At 51.8% G+C, this 17136-nt stretch overlaps 1 protein-coding gene and 1 long non-coding RNA gene across 2 annotated transcripts in view; one reads left to right on the top strand and one right to left on the bottom strand.

The window, feature by feature from the left end:
* The first annotated feature begins 700 nt into the window (after positions 1-700).
* LOC141947608 (uncharacterized) lies at positions 701-6722 on the top strand. Its single transcript, XR_012630212.1, has 4 exons — positions 701-1236; positions 1857-2340; positions 3763-3881; positions 6589-6722. It is a non-coding gene; the product is annotated as an uncharacterized LOC141947608 (long non-coding RNA).
* CHST13 (carbohydrate sulfotransferase 13) overlaps positions 6555-17136 on the bottom strand; it is a 31815-nt gene continuing 21233 nt past the window's right edge. Inside the window, exons 2-3 of the mRNA XM_074878854.1 lie at positions 11009-11091; positions 6555-7877 (exon numbers count right to left, since the gene is read on the bottom strand). Coding sequence (XP_074734955.1) covers positions 7032-7877; positions 11009-11091 — 929 coding nt within the window. The 3' untranslated portion in view covers positions 6555-7031. The remainder of the gene's footprint in view (positions 7878-11008; positions 11092-17136) is intronic.

Raw genomic sequence — 17136 nt, 5'->3', positions numbered from 1 at the left:
CTGCCACACGATAGCAACAAAAACCTAGTGCTGGTGCGTCCCTTCACTGGGGGGGGATTTCTGGGCAGAGCTCGGCTTGTTCTGGTTGTCACAGTTGACAGAGAACAGGGATGGGAACACGTAATCGATGCCACCTGTGTCCTACTTGCGGGATGCAGCTGGGCCGGGGTGACCCCCGCTGCACCTTGCGCTGGTCTGGGGGGTTCCCCCCTTGCAGGCGGCGCCAGGGCCGTGAGCTGATGGGGGGAGGTTACAAAGGGCTCGGCAAGAGCGCTGTTCTCTTGGGTACCCCTTGGTGGGCGGCCAAGCATCAGCCTTGTGCTCCTGCACTTACTGCAGGGAGTGCACTTAAGACTGAAAATTGCTTCCAGCCTTAAGAGAAATGATATAACCAAAGGAAATGGTTTCAATAAAAGGGGATTTTTTTTTTTCCCGTTTCTTTTTTTAAGGGCAGCTAAAGGCTAGTTATTTGGCTGTTCAGCCTGTTTACTCTTTCCTCCTTTTCTTTCTTTCCCTGTGCAAATGAGAAAGGGCCTTTGCTAACAAAGGCTATATGTAACCCTGGAGCATGGCTTGGATCAGCATTGCTGTAACTCCATCTGAACCTGCTCCTCCAAGAAGCACCCCCAGCCCTTCCGTGTCCCTCCCCCTGGCACTGGGGGCCTCGCTAGCACTGAGCGCAGCCCCCAAAGCCCCAGAGCTGTCCAGGCATTGTCCCCCTTCCCTCCCCTTAAAAGCAGAGATTTGGTACTTAATGCCTGCAGGATCCTCAGCTTTAAGAGCTTTCAGTACATCACAGCAGGCCCTACCTGCTTTTATGCTCCCCATGGTGTTCTACTGGCATGATTTTGTTGGGGAGGAGATTTGGGGAGGGGGTTGCTTTCCTCCCTTTTCCTTCACAAAATTCACATGACTTCAGAGCAAACCTGTGTGGGTAGCAGAGCTCAGGTAGGGTGTGAACATTTTATGGGGATTTCAGTCTTTAATCTAAGCCAGTACTGGGCCTGGCTTCTCTGCTGCTGTGTCCTTACTGTGCCCAGCTTTTCACTGGGTTGTAGCCACCCTACCACAGTCACCAGCACCTCCATTTGAGCTGACAGGGACTTTTATTTGTATTTATTCTTCACAGCTCCTAAATAAGCAACTTCCTTAAAAAGGAGGAGGTGGGAGAAGAGAGCTCCTTTCTCGCTGCTCTTTAGTCCTCGGCTGCCAACCTGCCTGTTTGGCCACCACATGGTATGAGACCTCAGTGGAAGGCTTATCCTGTTTTAATCTCTAGGGGGAAATAAAGCAAATGTGGAGTATCAGCAGAAGAATGAGACTGCCTAGTTTTGAATAAAGCAGAAATAAATAAAAAAAAAAATCACCTTTGGGCTGGATTCTCCAAGACCTGTGCAGCCATCAGCCAGCTTATCCAGTTTGTAGTAGGAGGCAGAGAAAAAACAGAAATTTTTTTTTTTTTTTTTAATCTCCCTTAGTTTTCCTTCACACTGTATTGGCAGCGAGGTTTAGACTCAGTCCTGAGTTGTCCCCAAATAAACTAAATCTCAGGTTCATAGTGCTGTGGGATGGGGGGCGAGGAAGGGCAGGGGAGTTTGGGAGGGTGTGGGTGCCTGCCCTGCACCACCTCAAGGCCAGTCTGTTGGGGTGCTGGGTGCTGGGGTGGCTGCTGGGACCTCGGGGAGATCCCAGCCACCTCGGGGGGAGGAAGGTCGCTCAGGGGCTCCCTCATTCCTGACTGCACAAGGGTTTCTCTTTGCAAGCAGGGAAGGGCCTGTCACCGACCGTAGAGAGAGGTGGGAGCAGGGGTTTGTTTTCAGGGATAGTCAAAGCATTTATTTTCTTCTCCCCACCAGCTTCCACTCACTGCCTCCATCCTAATACAGTATTTTTCCAGAAACTCTACTTTTTGCGAGATGCAACATCCTTACCAGGGATAAGTGAAGTGCCAGCCAGCAAACACAAGCAAGTTTGTCCTTCAAGCGCAACACCACTTCCAAGACATACTTGAAAACACTTTTTTTTTTTTTTTCCCTTCAATGCAAGTCTATTTAATCCTCCAGCTGGTAAACAACCCAATCTGTGGTGCACAGCAAGCTCTGGAAGGAAACCTCCCTATCACTGAAGCTCAGTTTTGTTTCACTGAAGGAGAAACCCAGCAGCTTCACATGGGCCACCAGTGATGGGGCCAGCAGCTCCACAGCGTGAAGGACCCACAGCCCAGGCAAAGAGCCCGCCATGGTCTGAAGGCTGGAGCGAGCAGAGCTGTTGGCAGCACTCGGAGGAAGGGGCCGTCTCGCTGATAGCTGCTAAGCCCCGTTGGACTGTGGCAATGCTGGGGTATGCGTGAGTTTCTGTAAAAAATATGATGTACGCACATGCACATGTAGACATAAACCAAATCAGCAATAGCATGGCCAGCAGGGACAGGGAAGGGATCTTACCCCTGTACTTGGCACTGGTGAGGCTTCACCTCCATGACTGGGTTCAGTTTTGGGCCCCTCACTCCAAAAAGGCCATTGGATGACTCGAGCGTGTCCAGAGAAGGGCAACGGAGCTGGTGCAGGGTCTGGAGCACAGGTCTGATGGGGAGCGGCTGAGGGAACTGGGGGGGTTTAGTCTGGAGAAGAGGAGGCTGAGGGGAGACCTCATCGCCCTCTACAACTCCCTGAAAGGAGGGTGCAGAGAGGGGGGATGAGTCTCTTGAGCCAAGGAACCAGCGCCAGGCCAAGAGGGAATGGCCTCAAGCTGCGCCAGGGCAGGGTCAGACTGGCTCTTAGGAAGTATTTCTTTGCAGAAGGGGTTGTTGGGCGTTGGAATGGGCTGCCCAGGGCAGGGGGGGAGTCCCCATCCCTGGAGGGGTTGAAGAGTCGGGTTGAGCCAGCGCTGAGGGATCTGGTGGAGTTGAGAACGGTCAGTGTGAGGTTCATGGTTGGACTGGAGGAGCTTCAAGGGCTTTTCCAACCGATGTGATTCATATACAAATATAATCACTCAACATACGTGAGTGTAGTCTTAAATGCTTTTTAATTGTTCTTGTAATACATACTTTATACACATATACATATTACATATAATGCATGTATTGTCACCTATAAATATTTCAGTTATTTGCAATGATTGTATTGTACATTATAATATAATTGTTATTCACACTGTATATGTGTGCACACATGAACATACCAAAGTGAGGCTGTTCTTGTTTTTTTCATCTCTGGTGCTCTGACACTCCCCAGCAGCTCCCAAGCCTCCCACCAAGCCCTAGGGCCAGCCTGGCAGGGTGGGCGCTTGCCCCCGAGCTCCCCACTGAGCGCGCCTGTGCTGCACCCGCCCCAGGTCGGCTGCGTGTCACGGGCACTCTGTGACTCTGAACACTACTTAATATGACAACAGCCATGTTCTGTTTTTTTACTTTTAATGGGGAGGTTGGAGAAGGGAGGGTTTAAATAAGAGTTTGTGAGGTTATTCCTTGCCTGAGGCTGAGCCGTCTAACTTGGATTTTTCCGTTTGCCTTTGGGCTCCCGCTGCCGAGCTGGGGTGACCTTGGCAGCGTTGACTGTGGCGGCTTTCCCTTGGCCACCCTGGGTTCTCCTGCCCCAACCTGTGGCTGCCAAACAGCTACTGAGGACTCCAGCCTGGGCAGAGCTTCATTTCCCTGCAGAAATACAAGTTGGGTTTTTTTTTAGCACAGTAAGGCTTGTATTTAAGGGCACCAAAAGAAGTCCTGCTGCCCCTGCATTTATCCCTTTGCTCTTTCTCCAGGTGGCAGTGGCTGAGCTCATTCGTGGTGGGATGGTTGGTCCTGTCTTCACTGGTTGCTTGAGAAGAGTCTTCACCTCCCCTTGTCATCAAACCTTGGCCAAAAGGCAGCTCAGCACACGGTATGTAGCCCCACAGGCCAGACACACCAAAGCCCCATCGCCACCGACCAGACACATCTGCAGGGCTGCATTTTGGCCCCGCTTGGGATCCTAGTAGTGCATTTGTGCCCTTCGTCACCAGATCACTGTCTTCCTCCTGGAAACACTCCCCACTCACAGCGGGGTGCTCAGGCAGGGCCGTGGGGATGATGCCCCTGCTCCGTGCTCTTGGGGGGCAGCCCCCAGGCATCTCCTTGTGCTTCGTGCCCATCAGGTGCTGCCACACTTCCAGTCCCAAATAGAGGATAAAACCAAATCCAATTACACTTTAGAGGTGACCTAGACTACCTCGATATTTTCTCCTCTAGCAAGAAAAAGGAATGCAGTGAAACGGCTAAAAAAAACCACGAACAACGAGGAGCCCCTCAGAGAAACGGTTCCCAGCACCCGAAATCATACAGGAAATTAAAATGCTTGTAGTTGGGATCACCAGTCACACGGTGTCCTCGTAACTCCGTTTTGCTCCAGTCCTGCAGTGTTTTTCGGTACGAGCCGCGGGGGCGGGGTCAGCACCCTCGGCCCCGGAGCCCCTCCCTCCGGCTCCGGCTGAAAAAAAAAAAAAAAACGTTTCCAAGGCCCGGAAAGCTCCAGCCCGGGCTGAAGGTGGTTGTTTCAGCAATACAAAATGGCCATTTTCTGTTTGCATGGGCAGGTTTTGCTTTGGAAAGTGGTATTTGGGCAGGGAGAAAGCCAAGGGTATGACCTAAATGGGTTGGATTGTGGCTGTTGGTTGGTTGGTTGGGATTTAAGAAAAAGCCCAAAGGTAGGTATTTCCAAAGGTCCTCCATGACCCTGTCACAAACCAAGTCTCAGGGTATTTATTGCCCTTCACAGCCCATGGCTGAGGCTGGGGGGCTGCATTTGCTCCCCACTCGTGTGGCTTTGCTGCTGTCTGGGACGATGGGTCAGCCCTTCCCGTGCTTTCACACCAAAAAGAGCCCAAAAAGGCTCCCAGCCAGCCCAATATTGCCTCAACACCCACAGGCAGCACCACGGGGAGAGAGTCTGTGTGTCTGTCCTTGCCATGCTCTGTCTGTGCCATCAGCTTGAAGAGCCACCTGCAGGGACCAGTGTTTAGGAAAAGAAAAAAAAAAAAAATCCATCCAAAAATCCATCCCTTTGTGACTCTGACCCCAAATTGTGATTCATGACCAAAAGCAATGAAAAGAGCTTGTGGTGACATGAACAATGATTTTTTTCCAAGCAGAGGCAGTGTGAAGCAGGGAATGCGAGACTCCTGAGAAAGCAGGAGGAATGCACTCCAAGCCCGAACGCTGCGGATGAAATTTGTTGCATCATATCATCTGTTTTTGTGCTTTGAGTTTCAGCTAGACAGGGAGATACTAAGATAGCATGAGAAAGGCCGTTTCCACGAGATCTCCAGTCCAGATTGGGAGAATCAGTCAGACTGCCAGGATCACCAGCAATTTTATTTACTTTTCTTTTTCATTGCTTTGCTAAACTTCATCTCCAAACTGAACAACCAAGGGGGGAGTGTCAGCGTATAGATGCCAATGAGAGGCAGAGAGGAAAAAGGTTAAGATATAACAGCCGAAAGTTGTTAGATGAAAACATTATTTCTTAAAAGAGCCTGAGAGCACTGGGGTTTTATAAAATCTCCCATTGTATTGCACTAATAAGTCAAGTGCTCGCAGCCGAGCCAGCAGACACACTCCACAGCAAATTCTATTACCAGCGTGTTTATTTACAAAGGCAGCCACTGACTCAAAGCTGAACAGAAAAGAGGAAAGACTGAAATATGGTTTTAAAGAAATACAGCTCCTTCGACTGGTTTTAATTTAAAATCCTAGGACTGGGTTTGTCATTTTCTTTTGTGTTTTGCGCCCTCCTCCCCATTTTTTCTTCAAGGAATGAATTGTCCAAAGCCAGCCAGGCAAAGGGGAATTTGCCTCTAGGTGTCTCTGTCCCCATTTTTATTCTCAATTTTTACACACAGACAGACACACACACAGACAGACACAGACACATACTCTTCTTCTCTGGCCTTTGCAGCCCAGCACCACCTTTTCATGACCATAGTGATCTCCCCATCCTAGCACAGTGTTCTCTGGAGCAGTTTATAACTCAAACCTGTCCCAGCACCCTTCTCCATCCCCCGGGGGCAATGTGGCCACCCCAAGTGGGAGCCCACGGTGCCAGGGGACAAGAAGCTGGCGCTGCCAGCCCAACGGGTCCATGGGCAGGACATCACGATGTTGTCAGAGCAGACCCCTTGCCCCCCCGCTATACGCATGGCTTTGCAAAACAGTTACCACCTGCTCTTAAAAAACAGGAGGTGTGGGGCCTGGATTTATTGGATTTGACCAGAAATCCAGAGACACGCACGCACACCGGCACCGAGTGCTCTGCTGCTGTAGTTCAGGAGAAAGCGCCATGTCTCTATCAGCCCATACCTGCTGCAAACCTGCTCCTTTCTTTCTCTTTGGAGTATTTTGCATCCCAGCCGAGGGCACGTGGAAGGAGAGGAACAAAAAGCCCTCCAGGCTTTATCAAGGCAGAAATGTGTAGTCACAGTAACACACCAACTGCCTTCCCCAGCGATGGGGGACAGCGTGGGAGGACAGAGGAGAAAAAGGCGGAAAGGTGGGAGCAATTTTCAACGAAATGGAAAACTTACATTAAATTATTGCTTTATTTCTGGTTCTAGGCAAGTCTCTGACACACTCCACCCTGCCCCCCAAGATGCCATGTCCACCCCAAACAGCCCAGTAAGGAGGAGAAAGACCTGAAGGGATCCTGCCCAAAAGAGGAGCCTTCCCAAGACTTGGATCTACAGAGGAGTCTCTTAGTGAAAAGAAAGTCCCCAGCCAAGACAAGCCCTCCCACCCAGCAGTGTCTGGTCCCACCACCATCCCCTGGACATGTTGCAGGGTGGAGGGAAAGGGAACGAAAAGCTCCAGCCCTGGTGTTTTGAGAGGTCTCCTCCCTCCAGACCATGCATGAACAAGGCATCAGGTTGTGGAACAGACCGTAACGGCGAGGGCACGGGGGGAGAAGTCAACTGAGAGATGAGCACAGGGTGGGAGGAGAGGAATTGCAGCAAGATGAGAGTTACCCAGCTCTCCCTCACCTCTCCCCCCAGCCCCTGCCTCATCGGATGCGGAGGTAGGAGGGGATGGAGTAATTGAAGAGCAAGTAGTCCATTTTGTATAAATTAAAGAGTCTCCTTTGGTAGAAAGGGCTAATGTCCTGGAAGAACTGGGCCGTCATGTCGTCTGTTGTCCTGGTGGTCTTGGATGAAGATGGGAATTTAATGCTGGTGTCGGCCCCAACCAGCTGGAGGATGTAGTTGGCGTCTTCAGCCAAGGTCTCGTACTTGCCCACCACATCGTAGTGGACGATGCAGGGGTGGCAGAGCGAGTGCACCCGCTCCCAGTGCTCGTTGAAGGGCTCCTCCCGCTGCGTCCGAGGATCCAGCAGGTAGTAGACAAACTCCTCAAAGCGCACGTCGTCCCCGCGCTCCAGGGCCTTGTCACTGGGCTCCTGCCGGTGCCGCCGGATGATCTTGGTCCCGTAGCGCTTGTGGAAGGCCGTGTTGTAGCTGCGGGTGAACTTGTTGCGGTACGCCGAGACCAGCCGCTCGAAGGGCTCCCGCACGAAGATGAACTTGAGGTAGCTGCGCAGGCGGTGGTTGATCTCGGGGACGCTGTACTCGGAGAGGGTGCGCAGGTTGGATGAGACGTGGGCCTCGTTGGCGGGGATCTCCAGCGGGTCCTGGTACTTGCCTTGCCCCGTCAGGACCATCATCACCCGCTTCCAGTTAGTGCAGGCCACTTTGGGCACGTAGCAGTAGAGCAACCCGTGCGTGTCATCCACCACCAAGTGCCGCAAGTCATCCGGCCGCAGGAGACGCCGCTTGCGGGTGTAACGGTTGCAGATGTTGCTCAACAGCTCCCGTCTCTGCTGGTGAACTGCCTGCAGTGACGACTGCTCAAACTGGGGAGAGAAAAAAAAAAAGAGAGATGGTCATTAGCTTGCCCTAGGAAAGGCAAAGGGAGACAGGTGGAGGAAAAATGGTCTTTTAACGCTGACAGTCAAACCCTGGGGAGCAGATGGGGAGCTGGAGGTGAAGTGGGGTGGCAGGGCATGATGGAGAGGAGCAAGATGCTGCTGGAGGCGGTGGTGGGACCCTTCCTGAGGGTTGTGTGTTTCTTCTCATGAGGGACATTTTTCACACAGGCCAGTCCAGTGCCTCAGCTCTGGTCCCAGCCTCCTTTGTCTACAGGGATGAGGACTCCACATATGGTCCTTTTTCTTTATCCCTTCTGACCCCTGCATCAAGGCCTGGCAGCTGCTGTATTGGCTTCCCAGGAGCCAAGAATCCCCCGACTCCTGCCCCAGCTGAAATCCCCCCCCACCCTCCAGATTTGGGGACATGACCTTTCCTGTCATGGTTTTCATCAGAAATTCCAAAACGTCAGTAAAAGAACTGCGGAAGGAAATTATTTCCAGGAACTCAGAAGGGGAAGGTCATCTCCTCCTCCTCCTGCCCACTCACTGCCCGTTTTGCTCACGAGGGTTGGGAGGTTTCGCATTCAGACCCAGGGTCATTGCTGGGAACCCCCATGTCATAAGATGATGGTGGTTTCCACTTTGTGGTCATGAAGACAGTCCTGCTGGCACTCTGGGGCACCATGGCTAATGTCTCTGCAGCTGGCAGAGATGTGGCAACGTCAAGATGAAGGGCAAGGGCAGGCCACCTCCTTGGTCCCTACATCCTTGCTGCTGACAGCTGTCATCGCTGAGGCAGGCCAAAGGACATCCTTTACCAAGCTTCAGGTGCACCCTTGCCTCTCCCTGGGGACCGTAAGGGGTTTTGGGAGGCACTAGAGCCCGGGAGAGGCAGCGTTGTGGAGATGGGGCTTTGTAAAGCTCCTGCCATGAGCTGGGATCCTGACACAAACTGCCTATCCCGTGGATGATCCAACACTTCAGAGGAGCACTAACATCTGGACAAACAGCTCCTCCTGCAAGGCATGAACCACATTCAAGACTCTTTTGGATCTCATGTCTCATGACTTTGGAGCACAGGTCTGATGGGGAGCAGCTGAGGGAACTGGGGGGGTTTAGTCTGGAGAAGAGGAGGCTGAGGGGAGACCTCATGGCCCTCTACAACTCCCTGAAAGGAGGGTGCAGAGAGGCAGGGGTGAGTCTTGACCCAAGGAACAAGTGCCAGGCCAAGAGGGAATGGCCTCAAGCTGCGCCAGGGCAGGGTCAGACTGGCTCTTAGGAAGGATTTCTTTGCAGAAGGGGTTGTTGGGCGTTGGAATGGGCTGCCCAGGGCAGGGGGGGAGTCCCCATCCCTGGAGGGGTTGAAGAGTCGGGTTGACCCAGCGCTGAGGGATCTGGTGGATTTGGGAACGGTCAGTGTGAGGTTCGTGGTTGGACTGGAGGAGCTTCAGGGGCTTTTCCAACCTTGATGATTCTGTGATTCATTTTCACAAAAGAAATCACCTTGTCCAGGTCACCTTAGTGACCACTTTCTCAGGAACCTGCATGGGCAGGAGAAAGCATCCCATTCCCGCTCCTTCCAAGAGGGAGATGATACGGGAAAATGCTCAGATGGAGGAAATGCAGGTCAACAGACTTGTAACTGCCAGCAAAAGATGACTTTGACATTGTTGATATATGAAAAAGATAGAGCACCTCGGGTGGTGATAATCATAGCTGAAGAGGAGCCTTTCAGTAATAATTTTGGTTCTTTGGAGGCTCCCCATCACCCTTTAAAACTGGCAGTGCTTTTTGTAAGTGCTTAAAAAAAAAAGCTGCATTTTAACCATGTGCTTTTTTTTTTCAGGTGTTTTTCCCTGCACTTGCATAATTCAGAACTATCAGACCAGAGAGACAGACAGACAGACACTGTCTGCAGGCATGGCAACAGATAAATGTGACTGCTTTTCAACAGCCGCCCACTGGAATAAGTGCCTGTCTTGCAGTTATTTCAGAGCAAAATTGCTCCCTTCATTTCCTTCTCTTTAAAAGCCAGAGAAATTAAGTATCGCTTTTAAGGAAGTAACACCACAGCATGCTAGCAGCCTTCGGGTTTGCGGTGTGGTGGCCAGGGAAGTCCACGCTTGCTGTTTTTCCCAGAACAAATGTAATGTGGCTGCTTATAGACATAAAAGCATCATCCTAGACAGCAACACAACTGGGAAGGAGATCTGGCTGCGGCAGTGGGGACGGCAGCCAGCTGCAGGGACCACCAGTGTTGCCCTCTGCTTCCTGCAGGCCGTGGAGGATGGTGGCCTTGTAGACATGGGGAGGTGCAGGGCACTTTTGGTGGCTGGGGCATGTGGCCATGGCCCAGCCCGTTGCACCGGCTGGAGGGTGGTTTCCTGCAGCACTTCCTGCGGGGAAGTTGTGGGCGAGGATCCCTCTGCAAAGACAAGGCTGGTTGCACGGGGGGAAACTGCCCACCCAGGGGGGAAACGCAGCAGAAGGGAAAAACCACACCTTTTGCAGCTTCAAGCACAAATCCCCAAGCTCCCATTCAGTGGCCAAAGGCAAGTGCTCTCTGCCCTGCGCTGGCCCGTGGCTTGTCCTGTAGCAGACCCTTACACAGGGAGGGACTCGCTAAACCCACCTGGAGGGGAGCGGTGACAGAGAGGACTGAGATGTCCCAGGATTATAAATCCTTCATGGTTGGGTCCAGCTTTATACATGTATATATATGCATATACATGTATGTGTGTATACATAGAGCACCCAACAAAGAAGCATCTCTCAATTATTAGCTCAGAAAGTGCAGCAATGATGCTCTTGCCCTGCTGTGATGGCCCACAGTTGGCTTTCAAATCCTCCGATGGCAAAATCTCCCAGCTCAGCCCACTGGTGATGAAACCATTTGCCCAGGTACCAGCAAGGGCCATAAGCAGTTTTTTATCAACAATTGCTCCCCAGAGCGGTGTGGGTTTTTTTGGACACGGCCAGAGGTTCAGGTGTGGGGACCTTGGGGGTGGTTGGAGACAGTGCAGTGCCCTGCGCACCAGAGGGGTGGAAGAAGGGGCCAACCCCCAGTGCCCCACTCCCTCTTCACCCCCCCCATCTCCCTCTCCCTGTCCCCTTACCTGGTCACTCTCATACAGGGCCTGGAGTGGGCTGCGACCGGCCTTCCCCTGCCAGGTGGATCTCATAACCCCATCTTCTGCGGCTGGAAAAGGAGTGAGAAAAATCAGAGGAGTTGGGAGGGGCTGCTTCCCTCATCCTCTCTGGAGATGCCCAAGTTGGGATGAGGCAACATCCCCAAGAAGCTTTGGCTGTGGGAGAAGGTGCTCAAGCAACGCTTGTCCCTCCCTCTTGCTTTTTAACAAAACCTGCCGTTACAGTTCAAAAGGTCCAGACCCAACCTTTAAACAAATAAAAGACAATAAATAAAGGTAACATCTTGTTACAATTTCAAGAGCAAATGGGAACAGTTTGATCCATGTACTTTTGCGAACTGCCACTGCGTTGGCGAGGGAATGACCCAGGAGGTGACAGGACCCCAACCAGCATCGCCACGGCCCTGTCAGCGGCGAGACAGCGTCTGTGCTTGGCAGAGATAAGGGGCAGATCCAACACCAGCAGCTCTGTGCTGAGCCCCCACGGGCTTGGAGTTTGCATTTCCAGGCTCAGAGACACGGTCATTAATAGACAAATTAACAGACATGCTTCATCTGACTGATAAGTCATTTCAAGTTTTTATTTGCTTTTTTTTTTTCCACTTCTAAATGAACAGCATCTCCTTGAGTGTTTGAAGCTGAAGACAGCCACCCAAGCAGTCCTCGCCCCTTCCTTGCCATGCAGATTGGCTGGTTTGATTTCAGAGCTCTATTTGCAGCAGCACCAAACCCAAGGCTGGATCTGGCCAGCCATGAACATGGTGCCGGACACCCAGTCGGTGACAGATGCTCAAGTTTTCATGCTCATAAATTAAGCAGGGGTGCAACAACCTTCCAGGCTATGAAGTATCCGCTTCAGCTGCCATCCCTCAGCCTCGGGGACATGTTTCCAGCACAGCGTGGGCAGAACCACATGGCCTGGATGTCCCAAACCTAATGCACGGAGCCAGCCACGGCAGGGGCACAGCCTTTCGTGTGCAGAGTACCTCTCACCCACCCTCTGCTTCTTGTACCTGACCCTCTTCGTTGGCAGAGGATGCCACGACAGTTTTCATGGGAGAAGAAGGTTTCTAACCATGGGGGTTGTGCAGCCCTGGAGTTGGCTTCCACAGAAGAAACCACACTGAGTTTTAAAATGGAAGATGATGTTTTTTCTGAAGGGGATGATAGGACACATTGTTCGGGAGATTGTGGCCTGGGAGGTTCTTCCAGTCCTCCAAGTTCCTGCTCCTACAGGGCCCTTCTGCAATCTCAGAGGGATGTATGTGGTGCAGGGAAAAGCATCGCTCACAAACTGTTTCTGGCAACACGAAGGTTTCTCACACGGAGACTTTTTGCATGACAATCTGGGGCTCTGGATCTTTTCGTTCACTGACCATCACCAAACAAAACCAAATTAGTTATACAAGCCCCAGATGGCATCTTTTTAACCAAAATAACCAGAAGGAAAAATCCAAATTCCATCTTCACTTTCACGTGATTATATTCTGCTTAAATGAAAACTGCTCCAAAGCACACAGTCACCAGGCTCTAAGCTGAACACTGTTCATTCCTGGAGCTGTAATTAGGGGGAAATGACTGCCTGACCTCACAAGAATCCATCAGCAGTGCATGTACGCTTGTGCGTTCATGGGAAATGACACTTCCTGCAGCACTGGATTGATCGAGATGTGGCTCAACGAGAAGGGACGGTTTCTTCCTCAATCCCCTGTATCAGTTACCCCACAGGGGGGTGAAAAGCCATCTGTGCTAACGAGAGATAAGCGGAAGATCCAACGTACGCAGCGCTGGGCTGAGATGCTCGTCCCAGAGGAGCCCCGTTTCACATTTCCAAGCTCAGTCCTCTGCAAATGACAGGGAATGAGATTGACCTTGAAAATTCAACTCACTGCAGCTCAAATCTGCAAGCAGAGAGTATTAAACTCGAGTCCCTTTCCTGGCTGGGGCTGATAAACTCCTGTTCGATTCAGCAGTGTGACCCCGCTGTGGGCTGTCTGCAAGTGCCCTGCGCCGCAGCAGACACTTGTCCTATATTTAGTAAAAGCAACGTGGAGGCGTTTGTTTTCGAGATTAACACGTGCATCAACCAGAACCTTTCTTACGAGGGACGCAGGCAAACCCCGGGTGGTTCTGGCTGCCCTGAAGCTGCTAGAAATGCAAATTGCTCATGCTGGCGCTGCGCAGGGGTGCGTGGAAATGCCATCCCAGGAAAAAGCTTCGGTGCCCGGTGCAGGGTCAGGTCATGGCCTGGGAGGAGTGGGCTGGCTCGGCAGGAGGTTCTTTCGGGTGAACAAAAAGCAAATCTGCAGTAAAGCGCGGAGCGAGCAGAGGTCGGGCAGGACAGATCTGTGCTCTATCTGCTCTGGGCTGCGTCTTTTGGTGCTGCTGAGGCAGGGGAACAAGCCTGGCCAGGGACTGCTGCACCTCGCAGGACTTTCACCAACAGTCCCAGCAGAAACGTTGCAAAATGGATTTCCTCCAGCCTTTCCCCAGCACAAGATCTGGCAGAGAACAAGGCATCTTCTCCGGATAGCAGCAAACCCCCTGGGAGCCCTGCTATGCTCATGCTGTACAGGGTTCCAGAAAAAAAAAAGGGAAGAACAAAAAAAAAAAAAAAGAAAAAAAGCTGCCAGGCTGCTCCCGTGTGGCTGGAGGAGCCCGGGAGCGCTGAGCTGGCAGGAGGAAACCGCCAGCGCTCCCCACTCTGCATCTTGACAGCTTTTGCTCTCCAAAGCGATGACACCATCCCCTGCCTGGGGCTGTCGCCAAACCCTTCAGAGCAAATGTCTGGCCCAACGGCAGGTTTGTACGAGGCTCCAACCGCAGGAAGTCTCCCCCCCTGCCCCCAAGAACCGTCTGCTCGTGCTACACCCGGCTCCCGAGGAGAAAAGCGAAGGGGGTGCTGGCTGGGCCAAGGATGGATTTTGAACAGTGTTAAACCCTGCAGCAGAGTGGGATGTGTGCGGCTCAGCACGGTGCACGCGGGGGGCAGCACCCATCTGTGTGCCCCGTGGGGACCAACGTGTCCCTCCTCCGCAGGGCCGGGGTCAGAGCAGCTGCCAACGCCTGCAGCTGGCAATGTGAGCTCAAACAGAGGCAAGTCCAGCCCACCTGTGCCCAAAGCACCCCCCAAAAATCTGGGATCACCCAGCAGAGCAGCATGGGCCATCACAGCGGTAGGCTGAGCCAGTGGGAGGCTGTAGACAGTGATTTAACAGAGTCCAGCCCCTCTAAGACCAGGCTTTGGCACCTAACACAGCTCTGCCCCATGACCTCAAGCTGCAGCCATCCCATTCACCATCCCTCAGCCCCAGCACCTGCAATTTATGGTTGGACTAGATGATCTTCAAGTTCTTTTCCAACCTAGATGATTCTGTGATTCTGTAATATCTCTGCTGATGCACTCCTCTCCCAGTCTTCCCCCCGTCGCCAGACCCCAGGTCCCCATTGTGCAGCCCTAGGAACACAGCTCAGCCCTAATTTGAACACAAAACCCCTCTTCCCTGGCTGCTTCATCCCAACCACCTCACCGGGGAAAGGCTCGATTCTTGATCTGTGCCTGTTTCTTCTATTAGACCTGGGACAGAGCCTGGACTGTGAGCAGAAGGAGGGAAGAAGGGGGCAGGTAGGCAACAGCATTTACATATCCCTCTTCTTCCACTCGTTCATGCTGTCAGTGGGTCAGTCACCCCATCCCCTGTACTGCTGGCTTACCCATCCCTGGGATGCTCCTGGGACTCCCAAGTTTGGAAAGGCCAAGGAATACCAAAATATATGACAGTGTTGAGGAGGGAGTATCATCAGAGTAAATTAATGGTTCATGCTGCGTTTTGGCACCATGGCCCTGAGTACAGCAGGATCTTCCATCACAGGGGAGCTGCCAAGATCTTTGCATCCTGTCTTTCCTACTGACTTTATAGCTTGTTCCCGAGGTTCCCAGATTCCACCACATGCAGTGGTAACCCTTGGAAATTGAGCATCGCCTCAATTGCATCCGAAAGCAAGGATGTCACTTCGCCAAGGTATATCAAGTTTCTAAAGGGGATAAAACATCAAACCTAGGCAGCTGCTGGATCACCATTTGGATAACAAGTATCAAGACAGTGTATGTCCGTGATCCAAATCCAAAATGTTTTTCACTGAGACAGGCAGGAGGAAATACCACATTTGTTCTCTGCATCTTCGAAGGATGAGGCAAGGGAGTAGGAGCGATGCAGAGCAAGAGACCAAAAGCCTCGTGCAAAGGCAGTAACATTGACCAGAAATCACTGAAAGGCAGCTCAGGCACATTTTGGAATCTCCTGTGCTACAAGTGCTTTCAGTCTTTCCTTCAGAGCCTAAAAAGGCAACGTGCTCCATCCCTCCTTTCCCCCCTACAGCCCAGATTTTAGTGCTGTCCCATCAAAACCAAAACTATTTGCTTGCAGCGGTGTGACATCAACACCGCAGCAGGAGCGGGGTTTCCATCACTTGCCAGCTGTCTTTGGAAAAGGGAATAGATTTTAAAGCTGTGAATATTTAGGTGTACTAGCTGATCACAAAGACAGCCAGACATGTGTGAGGTGAGGGAAAGAATGGATCATGCCCATTCCAGACTTCTGGAAGCACCAGTGAAAGAATTTGCTGTTTTGGCTGTGGAGACTCTTGATTACGGAGGGAGGTTCTCAGCAACCACAACAGCAAATCCAGCGCCTGAACTGAAGAGTTTGGCTAGGAGACAGGATTCCGGCACCAACAAGCCTGCTAGGCTGACATCAGCATGACTGAGGCTTTAGAAAACAGTCTGAAGGAAAGAAAACAATTAAAAGATGTGGGTGCAACTGGATAGGGGAATAAAATCAACATGGCATTTACTAAGCGCGGCTTATACCCACGCAACCTCATCTGTGAATAAAATAAGCTGTTTCTGTAGATCAAGAATATGTGGTAGATCCTCACCTAGATATACATAACGCATGAGATATGACATACCACAGGAAACAAGTACTTCAGTCAGAGCAGATGAAGTTTAAAAGGTGAACTGTAAGGGACAGAAGAAACTGGAAAGCAGGCAGTGCTTAAATGGGAAATGCTCGGCAGAAGGCGGATTTCTAGTAAAATATCTCCTCGATTGGCTTTGGGATCTGTACTTCGGAAATGAGTTGACATAAAAATAGAAAGATACTGATGACAGACAAAGCATTGAGACAGGCTGCCATGGCAGGGGGAGACTGAAACACCAAACAGGGAAACTAAAGCTTCATCCTGGACCAGGGGAGTGGAAATTCAACAGAATTTAATTCACAGTGTTGGAATTCAGCAGTTTCTGCTACTTTGCTGCTGGAAGTGGCAGGAGGTCCCAGATGCATTAGTTCTGGGCTACCAGCTGCCAGTGTGACAGTCATAGAAAAAGGCAAATGAAGTCCTGAAACGTATCAGGTGAGGTATTTGCTGTAGCAGCAAAAAAAGCATGAATACTATTATCCATAGCATTGGTGACCCTCACCGGCAGCACAGACAGCTCTGCTCTCCTGGGCCCGAGGCAGATCCAGAGCTGGTGAGAAGGGCTGCGAGGTGATCCCAGGACTCGCTGCCCCGTGGGGAGTTGGAAGGGCCGGATGTGTATTGGAGCTGAGCTGGGATGTGATTGTCCCCCGGGGAACTGGCTGGCAGAGAGGGACGGGAGGTATTTCACGTGCAGGACAGCTTCCTGCCCGCTTGCTCGGGTGCCAGATCAGAAGAGGTTTGGAAACCCCAGATCAGTGGGAGTCTGGCCAAGATGCAGCAGGAGGAATCCCAACTCCTTCTGGGCTGGAGGATGGAGCTTTCAGGCTTTTTCCAGGCTGGATCCTGGGACCACAAGGAGCCAAAAGCTCCACTTGTGTTCTCCAATATGGAATGCTGGAGAGGGTTAAAACCTGGAGGTTCAGTGGTCGCCAGCCAAGGGAAGTGAAGAGACAGCACGCATACTTGCACATGAGTATGCACCCCAGAGGCCCCAAGGAGCTAATCCTGACCCCACCACTGTCTCCCCGCTGCTGTCTCACAGCCCCAGCTTTGCTTCCTGTTGTGTCTGTGCAAAACCTAAAAAAAGAGAAAAAATAATTGTAGCCAGG

Source organism: Strix uralensis, chromosome 10 (genome assembly GCF_047716275.1).
Source record: "Strix uralensis isolate ZFMK-TIS-50842 chromosome 10, bStrUra1, whole genome shotgun sequence".
Classification (NCBI taxonomy): domain Eukaryota; kingdom Metazoa; phylum Chordata; class Aves; order Strigiformes; family Strigidae; genus Strix; species Strix uralensis.
This window is presented reverse-complemented; position numbering and strand designations above follow the sequence as displayed.